We start from the raw sequence: 18161 nt of genomic DNA on the forward strand, positions 1-18161 counted from the left end.
AGATTCTAATTAGATCGGCCATGCTATTTAAGAATGGATTACAAAAAGTGATCCATAAACACTCGGCCTTATTAAAAACTACATGCACAGATAAGAATTTCAAATGGGCTAAAATTATAGAAAAAAGATTCTTGTATTTCATTTTTCCCCAAATAGACAAAGTTATACCAAAAATCCACAAGTTTGGCCTAAAATGTTCATACACATTGTGAGGCAAACTTGCAGCCAAACCAGAACCGCTCACTCAGTTGCCGTGACTTTCCCCTCCAACAGAGCCTGCAGTAACTCATCACCACGGATCCTAGAGATCCCTTTGCCATGGAAAAATCCAGAATTTTACAGTCTTTAGTTTTTACATTTTGTAAAAAAAAATGAAAAACGGGGTTCTACTGTATATGTTACCTGAGCCTCCATTATCCAGCTCTTCGTATTAACCGAACCAGGGCTCACAGCCAGAGCCCTGGGTGGAGGGGCTTGGGTTGTCAGCCCCGGGTGGCTGGGCTCCCTATTGTGATTAGGGAAACTAAAGTTCAGCATTTCATTATAGTCATGGGAAAAACACTTGATTTTTATGGGGTTTTATTGGAGAATTTTGGGGTTTTTTTATCATGGAAAACTAGGATCCCTGCTCATCATTCAGGCATGCTGCAGCAACTCAATTGCAGGGATTCAGCCCATAAGCAGAGCATCAGCACTAACGCATACTGCAGCAGCCTATTCCTGGGCAGAGCCTGGGTCAGATGACCCCCAGGCACCCCTAGATGACCCCCAGTAGCAAGTTAGTCTGTACAACAGCACTACTTAGCCAGGAATCCTCCTGCTGGCTTGCAGTGTTAGTGTCATTAGGCTTCCAGTCTGCCCTTGATCCGGTTCCTGTTCCTGCCCCAGCCTTGTTCCAGCCCACTTCAGCGTTGCCCATGCCTTACTCTGACCTTGCTCCAGCCCTGCCCTTGCCTCCAGACTGACTCCAACCCAGCTTCAACCTTTGGCCTGCATCCAGACTTCAACTATGATCCTGATTTGGCTTTTCTATAGACTCTGACATCAATTCTGACCCACAGCCTATCCCTGGACTCTGATTTCAGCACTGGCCTGGTCCTCACTCTATGGCTGGCTTCGACCTTGGTATTTGTTCTCAACCATGGCTCCAACCACCAGGCCTGACCACAGCACCCAACACACATTACCCAGGTGCTTATTTTCCACATTGGATGCAAGAAGGGCTTAAATGTTTTCCCAGTGATTATTTTTTAAAAGATTTAAAATTAAGTCTCTATTTACATAATTAAACTTTTAATAAGCAAATAACCAGCTGCTGTTGGTTGTCTCGTCCATTCAAACTTCTCTAAATAATCACAGGGGAAAAAATTAAATTACAGTCAAGATCAAAGCACCGAGTAAAGACAAACTTGTAGCACTCTTCACTTACATAAAATCGAAGGATCTCAAGTGCATTATGACATTGGCATCCATTTTTGTCACATCAATAATGCCTACATTTTCCTCTCCTTCTTCCATAGTGTCATCACAGTCATCCTCTTCCTTAGGGTTCATCATCACCTTCATCTTGTTTAAATGGCAGTTTTCCTGAATCATTGTCACGGAATTTTCATTGAAATCATTAATCGTAACCTTCACAGAATTTCCAAGATGCTTTGCCCACTGTAATCCCATTATACCTGAGGAGAAAGACAAATGCATAATTTTAAGGTTGGCTGCATGCAATAGAATAAAGGCCTGGTTTTTGATCCCCTTAACTTCAATAAAAACACAATCAAACCCTAAATGTGCATAATACAGAAATGTGATCCATACTCAGGCTTTCATCGTGCAAGAACTCTGTTGGCAAACTCCAGCATTTGTGTGAAAACTCACTGAAGTCTATATGGGCACAAGGGTTTGCCTATACAGTTCTCATTACAAGATAAGTGCCATGGATATAAAAATTCTCTGTGTACTGTGAAACAAATTGGACCTCAAATTTGTAGCAAGTCCCCTGGGCTTGTGCAACACTCTAATGCAGCAGACTGGAACTTCTGTAGCAGAGCAAGATAAAAAAAAAAATCTCAATTTTTCAATTTAACTGAATGAAACAGGAAAATAAACATTTTAACTAATATAGCAATCCTTGTTAGTCTGATATTAAATTGTTTTTTTGCTGCCCCTAAATTTTAAATTTTTGATGTGTTGCAGATATTTGTAACAACAATACGTGATTGTATTGTAAAAGTTGTTGGGAGGGGAAACAGGAGGTTTTGATATCTGGATAGGAGGCAGTTAACACTTTTGGTGTGGCTTGGAACTGTGCAATAAACACATTAGCAGGATATTAACTGCCGAGCATTTTTAGCATAAATGTTGCATTTAAATTGTTGTCTTCACGTTTTAGAACTAACTCCTGTTTGAGATCATGGGGATAGTTCACACCTCTCCAATCTATTGTTTCACTGTCTACTGATTCAGGAAGATAACACCGCATTGGTTTACATTAATTTCATGGTCAGGATTCTTCTTTATAAATATAAAGACTGGAAACAATTTTTTAAATGAAAGTTTGGATTCAGTGGCACTATTCTATGACTAGGGCTTGATTTTAAAGCCAAACTCCACAGCTATGGAATCAGAATACATGGTACGTTGGATATAACTCATCAAGTTAAGACACACGGTATTTTATGCGTTTTAAAATGTAAAAATTCTTCCTTTGAGCATTAATAAATTCAGCTCCAAGATATGATGGTCTTTTTACACATCTAGAGCCAAATCCTGATCTCCTTAACTTGGGGAAACACACATGGAAGTCAAAAGGAGTCTGCCTAAGCAAGGACCCCATAATACTTAAATATACAATGTCAATTTCTCATGAGAGGGACTTGCTACAAATCGTAAAATAAAATTAGAAATTTAAAGAAAGTAAAATGAGATTCCAAAAGTTTATTTACCGGTGGCCCCAAATGCATCCAAACATTCTAACGGGTTCCGTTCTTCAGCCAAAACAGCTAATGCACAGAATATCAGTTGCCTAGAAGATAAAAAGGTGTATAATAAAGTTTAGAGTATGTATTTAACATATTTTTGTTTCTTCCATCTTAGGGTAATTTTTCCAGCAACAGGTTTTGCAATAACTGGGTTTAACAGCCACCAGGTTTTCTAAACCTTCTGCTTCCTTAAACAGCATTTGTAGGTCTAAAAGTACCCAAATATTAAGTTAATTCCAATGATAACTTTCTAGGAGTGCTGACTTTAACACTTATCCAGGGAGCACTGAGATATAAAACACCACTATATAACAGTTTCTTACTATGATCAGTGAGTCCATGTAGCAGGACAAATTTGGTATGCAGACAAATTGTTTGTCCATTTAAAGTACCAACTGCTGGCCTAAGGGCTTGTCTTCATGTACTGCTGTAGTGCTTTAGTGAAGATACTACTTTGCCAACAAGAGAGCTTCTCCCGTCAGCACAGTTACTGCCTCTCAGGGTGGTGGATTAACTATGTCAACATGAGAAGTTGTCCCATTGACATAGCAGTATCTACATGAGGGGTTAGGTTGGTATAAATATGTCACTCAAGGGTGTGGATTTTTCACACCCCTGAGTGATGTAGTTACACCATTATAAGTTTGTAGTGTAGACCTGGCCTAAGAGTTTGTAGTGGAATGGAATCCTTCACTGTGTGGCAAAAAGGTAATATGAAAAATAAGAACTTGAGATTCCACTTGCCGGTTAGACAACACTAACTGGGATTCAAGAGTCTATGCTGTTTGTTTGGGATTTGCGCTGCTTTATAGGAAGTTGATGTGCTCTATAAAAGAACAGACCAGAGAGATTACTGGTGGTGGTTTTTTTTTTTAAACCATTCACTGCTAGTAATAGCTGTCTGGAAATAACCAGTAATCTTCTTAGACTGGCCTGAGAATTTCCCCAGACAGATTCAAAATTATCTTTGGCAGGGTTCCTTCTGGAAAAGGACCCTGGCAATGACTGAAGGGTAGTTAAACTTCAGTGTTTCGGGGAACAGGCTTTGTTGTTGCAGCAACTGGGTGAGGTTATGACTTTTCTGAGGATGAAACAACTACCCACTCTACTGACATTAAAAAGAATGATGTGAAGAGGAGCTAGGGGAAAGAATCTGCTCCAATAGAGTGGGACCTATAAAAAGGAGTCGTAGGATGTGAGATATGTATGCTCATGCTTCAACTGTGCTGGAGGAGAGCACTTAGGTGGTGTCTAGTCCTGGGAGCTCACAAAAACTCACAGGAAAACATTTCATTGAATAGGTTTTCTGAGTCCTCAAGTGTGGTTTGTGTGGGTTTTTTCCCCTTAAAATCCCACACTGCTGCATAAGCTAGCATCTTTATTTCCTTAGAAACTAGAACATCTTCCACACACATTTTGTTCTGAAGACCATTTCTGTTAATTTAGAAAAGTCTTCCCAGCTGTATATAAGGAAGATAGTTCAGTGAGCAAAATTAGAAAAGCATCAAAATGGAGCCTTCCTATATTGGGCACCTTATTGTATTGCTTGAAAAATGTTATTCCTCTAGACATCATAGTGGGCTGTTTACTGGGATAATTTTTTTAAGTGAGAGCATTTTCATTGCAACCTCTCCCCACTAACCCCCTCACCTGTTGAGTTTCATTTTGGGATTAAAATAGGAATCTGATTTCTGAGGTGTGGAGTAGTTAGGAAGAACTTGTACATCTGTGTCTGCCTCTTTCAGCACTTCATGAGAAGACTTAGGAGCAGCGGCTAAAAAAATATTTTAGGGGAGGAAAGGAGAGAGTTAATGATAATTTGTGAGTATTTGTACATTTTATCTATAAAATTCAAAAAAGATCTCTCAATGATTAGGCCCCAGTCCCACTGATACATAACAATGTTAACACATGGAAACCAGCCTATTACCATTCGGTGCCAGGAAAGATCACAGCTAGATTATATTCAGGACATTGGCAGACTTGGGGCCAAATTCTACCCTGATTTACACCCTATAAAATGCCATAGTTTCATCATACCAAATTTCTTTCTTAGATTTACACCCCTTCAAGAACTCGTTCAAGTTGAATAGTACGAGATGCTGCAGGAAATACATTCTCTCATAACAAAAAATACCACCGAACTTGTGATAGTACTCCAGTTACTTCTTGATAACTAAAAAGCCAGAAGGGCTCAAGTCAGTCCAGGATTTCAGAGACCTTCATTTTTACCTGAAAAATTCAGAATAGTTTCTGAAACAAACCTACAGCCAGAAAATTGGCTATATACTCTGAACCTTGCAAATGTACCCTCTCTGGCAGTATCTCTGAAGACAGGCTTTCTATTTTGCATGTTTAAACATAAAATACTGCCATTCAATTAGAATCATACTAACAGAGAATTATAAAGAGAACGTATCCATGTGCTGTGTACTCCCTCTACTGCCTTGATCCAGCTGGAACAAGTGAGGCGTCACACAAATAAGGTTTTTTTGTAGCTCTGTCTAGGTACTTAGATATCATGGGGATGAGGACCATATAAATGGCTCCCACATATGTATTGCTTAGATATTTATATAATTCTCCCCAACCATCCATAAAATATTGGAATCAAATATTTCATTTTTAATACAAATTGATTAGACTTTTATGCATTTTAACCAACAGGACTACACTATGGAGAACTGGAAAGGAGCAAAGATGAAGTACTTCACAATTTATACTGTGATTTCCATTTGTCAGTCTCAAAATTACACAGGTGTGGAAGTATTATCTCCATTTTGTAGATGGGGAAAAATGACCCATAAAGGTTGAGAGATTGATCCAAGGCGATAATTAATGAGAGGATTTGGGAATAAAATCCAGATTTCTTAACTCTCAATCCCATACTCAGTTGATTAGATCACCTTTCCCCCTAAATGAAGAAGAGCATGTGTGTGTGTGTGTATATATATATATATGCACGTGTGGTGGTGGGGAAAATGACAGGTTAACTTTCTACAGTGACCTGTTCATATGGCAGCAACAGAATGGGAGCTACCTTTAATTTTACGTGCCCTTCACATGGCAGTAGTAGAGAGGACAGAATAGAAGATGGATGAAGGGGACAGAGAGGAGCAGAACTGCATATCTTACCAATTAGAAGAGTAATAACTGTTGTTCTTCGAGTAATGGTCCCCTATATGTATTCCAAATGCAGGTGCACATGCATGCCATGCACCGGAGCCAGAAGTTTTAGAACAGCAGTGTCCATTGACCCACATGGCCACCTTACGTCGCCACGTGCTCCATGTGACGTTATAGGAGTTTGTGTGGGGTGATGCGCCCTCAGTTCCCTCTTACCACATGACTGGAGTCAGAATCCTCTCTTCGCGCTCGTGCACTCTACGAGAATGACGATCCATTGTAGGTAGATAGTGAGTTCTGCTTCTTTCTTTCCATACTTCTGTAAATACATTAGTTTAGTTAGTTTATATAGTAGCCCCTTACAGGTCCTCTCCTGACCCATTTGGGGCAATATGCCCCATGTTCCAGGGTTCAAGAACTGCACCTCTTGCCCTCACTCGTTCTCCGTGAGCAACAAGCACATGTGCTGCCTCTACTGCCTGGGCAAGACACATTTTGTCACCCGCTGCGATATCTGCAAGTCCTTCCCATCAAGGACCTGCAATGCTTGTCTTCAGCGCCTCTGCAAGTTCTTCATGGTGGAAGCACTCCAGCCTCGTGCAGTGTCTGATCCCGGACCATTCGTGCTGGTGGTGCACTGCCCATCACTGGCGGTAAGTGCCCTGCCTTCGGCTTCACACCTGGATCCATCAGCACCACCAAAACACGAGAAGGCACACAAGAATAGTCACAAGTGCTTTCACGAACACTGCAGCAGGTCCCCGTCGCAGACTGCTGAGCCACACTTCGTTTTCTCCCCAAGATGGGTTTGGTCGGATGAGATGTCATGTGACGGCCCTACAGGGCCACCCCCTAAGCCAAGGGGGCAAGGAAAAGCAGAAGTGAGACCCGCCAGCTCCTGTGAGGACCAAGTGTCCCAACAGCCTGCCTGTGTGTGCTACTCAGCCAGGGCAGCACTCTCCAGGCTGTGCTCTGCATACCCCTGCTCAGTGTGGCAGAGGATGGGATGTGCCCTCGACTCCAGGCCAGATGGATCCGCTGGTCCCCTTGTCCCATCTCGAGCTGCTATACCTGCTCTCACTGCTTCTTTCAGCCTCTTGGCCACCTTCACCAGTGGCTGAATCACTCCTCCTTAGCTGCGACACACCCCCCGGCGATTGCGGTAACACCCACACTGCTGGAGGCTTCTTCGGACTTGGAGGGCTACTCAGCAGAAGAGACGTCCTTCTTCCCAGTCTCTCGGCGTAATGCGGACTCTTGGGCTCACATGCCTTTTCCGGCTCACTTCTCCGGGCTCAAATGGGTGGTACCAGTATCCATGGGGCCTGCGGTACCATTAAGACCTGGCCTCATTGCATCACTGACCCACGTGGGACCCCTATCACTGCCCATACCCACTGTCGGTAGCCTCAGACCAGAACCACTTCAGCCCTCCGCTGGCTCCAATGGTCTCAGACCCGGAAGAGGACCCAATCCTTGATCCAGTACTACCGGCCCCGACAGCAGCCTTCTTCTCTCCAGATGAGGCCCTGATCCCTCGACCTTCTCGCCTCCTGACGATCCCCACCAGTACCAGGAGCTGGTACAGAGCATGGCCTTTGACTTGGGCATTGCCCTAGAAGAGGTCCAAGACCAACTGGAGCAGTTGTTAGACATTCTCCAGCCCCGGGGCCTGACACACGTAGCTCTGCCCATTCACAACGCTGTTCTACAACCTGCAGGAGCAGTGTGGCACATGCCAGCGTCCTGCGCCCACACACCCAAGAGGGCAGAAGGCAGGTACTTTGTACCAGTTAAGGGGGGCGGAAGTTGTTTTCCCACCCCCCCTCTGGCATCGCTGGTCGTGCACGTGGCCATGGAACGGGTACACCAGCACTCCGACTCTTTTACTTACACACACACACACACACACACACACACAGAGCGCAGTGAAACGCCTGTAACTCCTGGCTTGCAAACTCTACTCTGCAGCCGTTCAATTCCACCTTGCTAACTATCAAGCTCTGCCAGCGAAGTACACTTTCAACAATTATACTAACCTAGTGGAGTTCTTGGAGGACATCATGCAGACCAAGGGCCAGCGATTCCAGGCCTTGCTGGATGAGGGCTGCCTGGGGCCAAGTCAGCCTCCAGGCTGCGGCGAATGCGACAGACACGTCCTCCTGCTCCCTGGCCAGGGGTGGCAATAAGGCATGCACGTGACCACCTCCACCTCCCTGGTGGACGTACGCTAACATGAGATCTGCCATGCGGCAACATGGTGCTCTATCCACACCTTCACAGCGCACTACGCCATTGAGCAGCGGGCGGCTGCTGACGCCACCATAGGCCGTGCTGTCCTGCAACAGGCCTTACCAATCGCGTCTTTGCACCCCCCTCCGGAGCTGATCACTGTTCCGTACTCACCCACATTTGGAATACATATAGGGACCATCACTCTAAGGAGAAGAGGAGGTTACTTACCTGTAACTGGAGGGTCTTTGAGATGTGTAGTCCTTATTTATATTCCAATACCTACTCACCTTCCTCTCTGCTGCAGACTCTCTATGCTATGGTAAGAGAGAGACTGAGGGTGTGTCACCCCACATAACCTCGCCTGGAGCACATGGCGACGTAAGGCAGCTGTATGGGTCAACAGGCATTGCTGCTGAAAAACTTCCGGATCTGGTGCATGGAGCGCCTGGTCACCCATATTTGGCATACAAATAGGGACCAAACATCTCAAAGAACCTCCAGTTACAGGTAAGTAACCTCTTCTTGCAAAAATAAAGTACCTGAAATCTTGTGCTAAATTATCTTTCTTTAAAATGAGCGAGTCCTTCCAATAATATAATTCACTTTTACAGTTTAGCTCCTATCAGATCAAAAGATTAGTGCATATAATTTATGGGGGTTTGCAACAGGAATCTGATTTACTGAATTAAATGAGCAACCTATCATCTACACTTTTATCAACATGTTGTAGAACTGAAGAAGTCAACTGGTTTCAATATTCCATGTTTATGCACTTCAAACAAAAACAATTCAGCATTTTAGTATTCTATCTGAACTTGATTTTGGGAACTCGGGATTGATTTAAAAATAAATGGATGCTGCCAAAATAGGGAGGCATGAAATTAGCCACGCCAGTTTTGTTTTACGGGTACTGTCTCCCACTATCTGTGCCATTCTTTTGAAAAGGTTGGGTATTGACATTTGCAAGATTATCAAGCTAATTGCAAAATAATGATGTTTTTTATGAGCAAAAAACAAAGCTGTCGCCTGATCTATTAATTGTGTATTAATTATATCAATCACTTAAGAATTCTTAAGTAACACTCTGAGGTTTGGTAGGTTCTTGTCCCAAGATCAGGCCCAGTATTATTATAATTATTGTTCTGATGGGAACCCTGAAGTGCACAGTTGCAACACTCTCACTTAGGAAAAGCCTTTTGAATTTGCAATAGTTTTACCAACACAATTAGGAAAGTCAAACTCCTCCAACCCAACAGCATAGATAGAGATAATACAGGATGTGTGTCTGAGCAGCCATATACTCACACCATCCCTTGCAAAAGGACCGGAAGTGTCATCCTCTCCATCATCATCATAACCACCAGCAGTGATGGTCATTCTGGTATCTCCCAAGAGTTACATTTCCCAAGGGACACAGGCGGGATATAACTTTTATAATGTGTTACATTGACACTACTATACCTAATGCATATTCAGTAAGAGCTTCTCCCCTTTTGTGTTTCCTCACCCTACTAATGTTGGGGTGCCTTTCTCCCATAGGTTATTAGGCCTTTTACCTCAAGCTTATTAGCATATACATCAATTAGGTACCATGGCTCTCTTGTGTCAGATGTCTGCTGATATTCCTAACTTAAAATATCCCATCTAGCTGGTATAAACTAGCATCTTGTGGTTATCTGTCAGCAGTTGAGTCACTACAGTGTTCCATCTTGTGATATCTTATGATCTAGGGCAACAGTTCTCAACCAGGGACTCAGGGGGGCCTCCAAGCAGGGCCAGCATTAGACTTGCTGGGGCACAGGGCAGAAAGCCAAAGCTCCCCTGCATGGGGCTGAAACCCAGGTGCCTGAGCCCCACCACCTGGGGCTGAAGTCTGAACAATGTAGCTTCGTGGGGGCCCCTGTGGCATGGTGCCCCAGGCAACTGCCCTGCTTGCTATGCCCTAATACCAGCCCTGGCTTTTATATGCAGAAAACCAGTTATTGTGGCACAGGTGAGCCATGGAGTTTGTATAGCATGTTGGGGGCAGGCAGGAGTCTCAGAAAGAAAAAGATTCAGAACTTCTGAGCTAGGGTTACTCCCGGTTAACTGCATATGCTAAGGCTTTTGGGCCTTATGCCTTGTTTAGCTAAGCTATTGTCTTTCAGGCCTGACGCCTGTAAGCTCATTGCTTTACTAGCTTTCTTACGCCTATGCCTTACCTAGCAAATACCTACACGCATAGGCTACAAAGCAGGAGGGCAGAGCAGAGGGTAAACACTACGAACTCAGCACGCCAGTCAAGATCAGATTAACAGTTTGGCAACCTTTACTCTGAAGGATAGATTTCTCTCTTTTTAATTTCCTCCTAACCCTGAGCAAACTTACCTTTAGCATAGGCTTACTTTTGACAGTCCCTCAAACATATAGCCCAGGTATAACACACAATGCACTGTGTAAAGGTTCCATTAACAAATAAAGCAGGAACATTAAATAATTTACCTGCAATATACCTGGACTCAGTTTCTCCTTTGTTCACGTGGCGCTTAATATGCCCTATCATGTCAGTTCTTCGTGTAATGGTTGCAGAACAGATGATGCAGTGATAATGGGCTCCCATCTTTGTAGAGCTCTGTAAAAGAGTCAGTGTAGTTTTAAAATACAGTGAGACAAAGTGAGTGAAGTAACACCTGTGCAGCTTTGCTGCTGTAGTGCTTTAGTGAAGATGTTGAAACATGGGAGCTTCTCCTGTTGGCATAGTTAATCCAATTTCATAGGAAGTGGTAATTGTCTACATTGGGGGTTAGGTTGCTATAACTATGTCGCTCTGAGGTATGGATTTTTCACACCCAAGTGATGTAATTATACCGATGTATGTTTGTAGTGTAGACCTGACCTGATGTCACAGCTAAATTCAAGGTGGAACAGATTGTTTAGCATAAATAGTTAACACACATCGTAAGACACCACTCAAGGTGAAGTGGTGAGTTAACACCTCTACAATCATAAGACAAAAAAGGGAGGTTAGTGGGTTACAGATTGTTGTAGTAAACCATAAATTCAGTGTCCTTATTCAGTCCACGATTTTTAGTGTCTAGCAAAGTTACGAATTTAAGCTTCCAGGCTCATTTTCTTTAAAATGATATACTAGTTTCCTTTGAGGATGAGGACTGAGAGTGATTGGATATGGAGTGATTGCTTTGTGAAAAGTATTCACTCACAGGTGATAGTGTCTTTTTTCTCTTTTATCATTTTTCTGTGCAAATTCATTGGAGAGCGCATAAATTGTCTTGTTTCACTCATATAGTTGTTGTTGGGGCATTTAGTGAAGTGGGTGAGGTACACTATGTAGTGATAGGCATGTGTAGGACCCATGAATTTTGCAGGGTGTGTTAGGGGTGGGGAGTAAAGATCATCACAGCAGTGGAAATGTGTCTACAGGTTTTATATCTGTTGCTATGAAAGGGTCTTCCGCATTGAGTTGGTGTGTCCTGGTCTGTGGGGGAGCTTGCTTTGGATAATGAGGTTGGGGGGGTTGTTGGAAGGCCAGAAGAAGGGGTTCAGGACCTGTTTCTTTCAGGATGTGGTTCCCAATAGGTAAGCACTGTAATTATTTATTGAGAGTCCTGTGGCACCTTTAAGACTAACAGATGTATTGGAGCATAAACTTTCGTGGGTGAATGTCCACTTCGTCAGATGCATGCATTCACCCACGAAAGCTTATGCTCCAATACATCTGTTAGTCTTAAAGGTGCCACAGGACTCTCTGTTGCTTTTTACAGATCCAGACTAACACAGCTACCCCTCTGATAATTATTTATTGATATCCCACAGGAATTCGAGTTTGGCATGGTAAGTGACCACTAGGGGTGTGCAGTTGGAGGGTTCCCCAAATCCCCCATATTGAAGCAAGTTCTCTTGGGATATTTGAGCGGCCCATTCAATGATGTGATCTACTTCTCTAGTGGAGCATCCTTGTTTGGTGAAGGCCGTTTTAAATGTGCTAAAGTGTATATCCCAGACTTTCTCCTCCTCTTACTGTATCTGTCACGGCAAGTATGGTGATCCATGGGTTTCTTGTACATAGTGGTCTATAAATAGAGATGCTGGATTTATGGTTTACTACAACAATCTGTAACCTCGAGTCCTCTTTTTCCATCCTATGGCTGCAAAGGTGTTAACCGGACACTTTCCCTTGAATGGTCTTTTACAATATGTGTTGACTATTTAGGCTAAGGAATCTGTTCCACCTTGTATTTAGCTGTGACACTCTTGAGTACGTTTCTTAGACCTGAAGAAGAACTCTGAGGGCATGGCTACACTTTGAAGTTAGAGAGCATTAAACCAGCCCTAACTCCCAACCCATCCACTCTGGCAAGGCACTTAGGGCATGGCTACACTTGCAGAGGTAAAGCGCTTTGAGTTAAACCAGCCTTCGAAGAGTGCAGTAGGAAAAGCGCTGCAGTCTGTCCACACTGACAGCTGCCAGTGCACTGGCGTGGCCACATTAGCAGCTCTTGCAATGGCCACAGAGAGCAGTGCATTGTGGTAGCTATCCCAGCATGCAAATGGCTGCAACGTGCTTTTTAAATGGAGGGGTGGAGTGGAGTGTGACAGGGAGTGTGTTGTGTGTATGTTGGGGGAGAGAGAGTGGGTTTTGGGGGGGGGCTGAGAGCATGTCAGCGTGCTGTCTTGCAAGTTCAGACGGCAGCAGACCTCTCCCCCACCCCCGCCTCTCTCTCTCACACACAGCATTCCACAGTAATGATTGCTTTGTCTCGGAGCAGATAAGCATGCTGGCTGTCAAACGGAGCTTTCAAAGGGCATATCCAAAACACTGACAAGCGTTGCCACTTGACTTAAAGAGATTATGGGACGTTTCCGGAGGCTGATCAGAGTGCAGTAATGCAACACCTTGTTCACACTGATGCTGGGGTGCTCCAGCGGGGACGCATCAAACATTCTTCTGCTTGCCGAGGTGGAGTACCAGGAGCGCTCTAGCTGTGGAGTCAGAGCGCTCTACGTGCCTTGCCAATGTGGACGAGTAGTGAGCTAGTGCACCCAGGACTCCTTTAATGCGCTGTAACTCGCAAGTGTAGCCAAGCCCTCAGAGCGCCTGGACTCTGCAGCTGGAGTGCTCCTGGTAATCCACCTCCACGAGAAGCATAATGCTTGTTGCACCTCGGCTGAAACGCCCCAGCGTCAGTGTGAATGAGGTGTTGCATTAGTGTGCTTTGATCGGCCTCCAGAAATGTCCCATAATCCCCTTAAGTCAAGTGGCCACTCTTGTCATTGTTTTGGAATTGACTGTAGGAATGCGGATATCCCCTTTCAAAGCTCTGTTGCTGACAGCCAGCATGTTTATCTGCTCTGGGACAAAGCAAGCCAGTTGTGTGGAATGTTGCTTGCTGTGAGTGTGTGAGAGAGAGGTGGGGGGAGGGGGGCCTGAACTTACAAGATAGCATGCTGACACACTCTCAGCACCCCAAAAACCCACTCTCTCTCCCCCCACATACACACAACACACTCCCTGTCACTTCTAGGGGTCAAAAGGGTACATTTATTTTGTGTGTCTATTAAGTATTCGGCCTCTCCTGTGACTGCAAACAAGGTTACTGATTAGTCCAAAATGTGGTACTATTTTATCTGATGTGGACATCTGTCCATGGGGAACAGGACTGAGACCACCAAATCCATTACACATACCAAAGGCCATTCAACTAACATCAGAAAGGTTTAATTCTCACCACCTAAAGGTCTTGGCTGAATTTGAATTGGGGACCATAAGGTTTTGTATCCCATTACAGAAAACAACATATGTTTGAAGACTACACTGAAACACTTCACGAAAGTTCTTCCTAGTTTCCCCCTTTTTATAGAGTAAATGAGCATATGTGATGTAGTATTTGTTACCTGGTCTCCAATGAGGTTTGGCTTCACTGGGCGACAAGGTAAGTGACAGATGCACATTCTGTATCCTGGAAAACAAACTAGTTCTTGTCACCTTACAGTATGATAAATACATAGTACATAACTATCATATATCATAAGCAACTTGGGGGTAAGGATTATCTTATTTGTTACTTGTTAGTACAATTGTAATGGGACCTTGATTGAGCACCTTAGGTGCTTCTACAATAAAATAAATAATAAGAGTAAATAATAGCATCTACTTATTCTGGTACATATATCCTATCAATGCAGAGAAGCTTCTGCTGTTAAACTTTAAAACAAAAAATATCACTGACAGGCACTCAGGTCCCAGAACTGTACTGGGTAGTTGTTAGGACTTGAAACATCTACCTGACTAGTAACCTTTTCAAAAGCATCTAAACATCTTAGACTCCTAAGTTCCATTTTCAAAAGTGACTTTTAACCACTTAGGCTCCCAAGTCCCATAGATTTCAAATAAGACCTAGGCTCCTTCATGTCTAAGGGTATGTCTATACTACCTGCCGGATCAGCGGGCAGCGATTGATCCAGTGGGGGTTGATTTATCGCATCTAGGCTAGACGTGAGAAATCAATCCCCGAGTGCTCTCCCATTGACTCCTGATACCAGACACATCTGTGTTCTTGGGGAACCAGGGTGCAGTATCCAGCCTGACTCATGAAAGACACCCCCCCCCCCACCAGCCTCTGCTTAAACCAAAACCCATCAGAAGAAGAAAACTTGCAGAGAGCAGTGAAGGGCGTTGGGAGACACACCTAGCCCCCTCCTGACAAGGGTGACAAGATTAAGACATCTCCATTAGCATACAGAATGGAGAGCAAAGACAACTCCCCTAGCCTCATCTGCATGCAAGATGGGACAGGAAGACATCTCAATTTACATACAGAATGGAGAACAGAAAACCGCACTGAATTCTGGGACCAGAAAAAGCAGGGAAGCACTGCACCATGGGAATCTCTGCCTCAGATGCTAATGAACCTACGCCTGCACACACCCAGCTCAGCAGTTTATCAGATCAATTCTAGTAATGAATCCTTAATTGATATCCAAATACTGAAGCAGCCTAGTTGCATTGTGAGCTCCCTGGAAGAAAACACCACCCACAGCCAAGAGTGATCAGCTCCTATTGTCTAGTCTAAAGAAAACCCTTGAGTCATCGATTTACCTATAAACAAATCTAGTGTTCTCCCTTGAACCATTGTAATTTCTCTACAAAAATCCCTACTCAGCCCCTAGTCAGGGTTCTGATGCTTAGATCCAAACTAGGTATCAGTTCCACTGGAACTCCATCGTCTCCTCACTGATCGTGCTGGGGACTCTACCTGCCTCTTGTCCTCAGGACCCTCAGCTACCACCATCATCTGGGAACCCTGACCAGTTCAAGCTTCAGGGAGCAGTGAGACCCCCCCCCTTCTTTCTCTCTCTCTCTCTCTCTCTGTTTTCCTGTCTACCTTAGGTATTAGCCTTTAATCATGTATGTTACATTGGTTTAGTCGTCCTTGTGTAGTTATCAATATTATTCAATAAATAACTTCTATGGTTAAGTTGGTTGCTTCTCTCTCTCTTGCTGAACTTTACTCGTTTGTGTTCTTAGCTTCCCCCATTCACTCTACAGCAACGCTTCTTTTACCTAAGCTAAAGATCCCTGCAGCGCCCAAAATACTGTGGGGTTTGCTCATCGAGTAGGTTACTGCCAGTACAATTGTGTTGGGGGAGTGGGGATAGGGACGTGCTGACTTTGGAACGCATAAGGGTAACAGCTTGAAAGTGCTGCTTGACCCAGTCCATGGAGCTCAGGGGCATATAAGGAGAGACAGCTTGAAAGTGCTGCTTCCTCCAGCCCAGTGATTCCAGAGACATATGAGGGGTCAGCTTGACAGTGCTGATTGACCCGGTCTGCTCAGACTTGCTCTGTTAATGTACGTGTGGGTGTTCATCCGGTTCTGGGGTGGGAGTAACCCAGCCCTAGGGACCCTAGGTCCTGCAGGATAGCTCCATTGGGAGGGAACTTGCAGAAGGGAGAAGTAAAGCTCCATATGAAAACACAAGTGACACAAGCAGTACATTGACAGGATTACAGAACCCCCTTCCCCAGAGGAGTAACCCGAATAAATGAGCATACCCCAAAGTAATGGGCAAATCTGGTAACACTCCTGTACTCCACCAGGCTGAGAGGCGCAGGCGGAGTTGACAGGGGAGCGTCAGCAGTTGACTCACCACAGTGAAGACACCGCGGTGAGTAGATCTAAGTACGTCGACTTCAGCTATGTTATTCATGTAGCTGAGGTTGCGTAATTTACATTGATTTCCCCCGCAGTGTAGACCAGACCTAAGTTACCTTTGAATCTGGGACTTAAGAGCTTTGGAAAATTTTACCTACAGCCTACTAACCAAGTGAAAATACCTGTGCTGTGAACACCACAAAAGCCTTGACTGCAATTTAAACAAATAAAACACTTGTGTACCGTATGCAAATATAATACTGCCAAACAACTTTCCATATAATAAACTTTAAAAATGTAACCTACTGTGTCTCCTTATTGGCACCTTGTTCCCCCTTCTTGCCTTCGCTCTACGTTTGCTTTTCTATAGCAGACCACATTATCTTTTTCTTTGTTTTGAGCGTGTATGTTCCCTCCCTTCCAATTCCTTTTTACTATTGGACTTCAATGCATTTTAAGCAAGTTATCACAGTATTGTGCTTACATATAACACATGGCTACTAAATACAATGGTATTTGAAACAATTTCTCCAGAACTAATTTATCTTCCTGATCAGCTTGTATAGCCATATAAAGTAAATGCACGAGTGACTATATTGGAGACACTAACTGAAAACTTTTAACTAACAAAAAGAAAATCACAAATATTTGATTTGTTTGAACACTGTTTTCATGACATGCTAAGCAATTATTTTCCATGAAAAATGCTTAGCTGAAATTATTTTAAAGTGTGCAGTAGAAAACAGAGAATCACATACTTTTAGTTTGAGATATTCATCTATATGATAGGCCAAAATGTACTTTCATTTGGTTATACGTTACAAAACTTTGTGGTATTAGTTAAGTGTCCATACACTATAAAGCTCTGCATCTTATAGAGCGACTTTCTTCTCAGGAATTGGATTAGGTGCAGTGGTGCAAGTAGGCTGATACGCTCCGGTACGCCGTACCAGCAAGCTATTTATAGCTGGTACGGTGTACCGGAAAATCACAGCAGCAGCCCCGCCAGAGGAGAGGGCTGGGGGTGGGGGCTGAGGGTTCTGTTCCTTTCCCTGCTGCCCCTCCCAGTCCCTTCCCCTGCCCTTCCACGGAGCTGCATCTCCATCTGTGCACAACAGCACAGTCCCGCCAGAGGAGAGGGCTGGGGGCGGAGCTGGGAGTTCTTCTTCTTTCCCTGCTGGAAGAGGCAGCAGCAGGAAAAGGAGCAGAATGCTGGCGGCTCCTCTGGCGGCTGTACTGCCCCCAGCCTCACCCCCTCCCAGCCCTGTCCTCTGGCGGGGCTGCTGCTGTGGTACACAGAGGGAGGACAGAGACGCAGCTCCATGGAAGGGCAGTGGGCGGGGCTGGGGGTTCTGCTCCTTTCCCTGCTGCAGTTCCTGGGAGACCACTGCCATGAAGTCTCTGGTGCAGCGGGAGGAGGACAGAGCTCTCCCCTGCCGGCAGGTAACATGGGATGGATGTGGGGAGGGGACGGGAGAGCACGGGGGCCCCGGGCTGGGCAGTGAGGAGTCACATGGGAGGGCCACGTGGGGAGGTCACGTGCTCCCCTTTGCTGGTCCCCCTCTCCGCCTTAAGAAATGGATTTTACTTGCAGCACTGATTAGGTGTATAAACAAATTCACATTAAGGTGAAATATCCATAGATATTTCCTGATATTAATATTAAAAA

At 44.3% G+C, this 18161-nt stretch overlaps 1 protein-coding gene across 6 annotated transcripts in view; it reads right to left on the reverse strand.

Moving 5' to 3' along the window:
• TRMT1L (tRNA methyltransferase 1 like) overlaps positions 1–18161 on the reverse strand; it is a 60776-nt gene that overhangs the window by 24395 nt on the left and 18220 nt on the right. For all 6 annotated transcript variants that reach the window (XM_034780399.1, XM_034780400.1, XM_034780401.1 and 3 more), the window contains 5 exons: positions 14232–14296; positions 10821–10950; positions 4629–4752; positions 2943–3022; positions 1430–1679 (listed from right to left, as the gene is read on the reverse strand). In XM_034780399.1, coding sequence (XP_034636290.1) covers positions 1430–1679; positions 2943–3022; positions 4629–4752; positions 10821–10950; positions 14232–14296 — 649 coding nt within the window. The remainder of the gene's footprint in view (positions 1–1429; positions 1680–2942; positions 3023–4628; positions 4753–10820; positions 10951–14231; positions 14297–18161) is intronic.

The sequence above is a fragment of the Trachemys scripta genome, chromosome 8 (assembly GCF_013100865.1).
Source record: "Trachemys scripta elegans isolate TJP31775 chromosome 8, CAS_Tse_1.0, whole genome shotgun sequence".
Taxonomy (NCBI): domain Eukaryota; kingdom Metazoa; phylum Chordata; order Testudines; family Emydidae; genus Trachemys; species Trachemys scripta.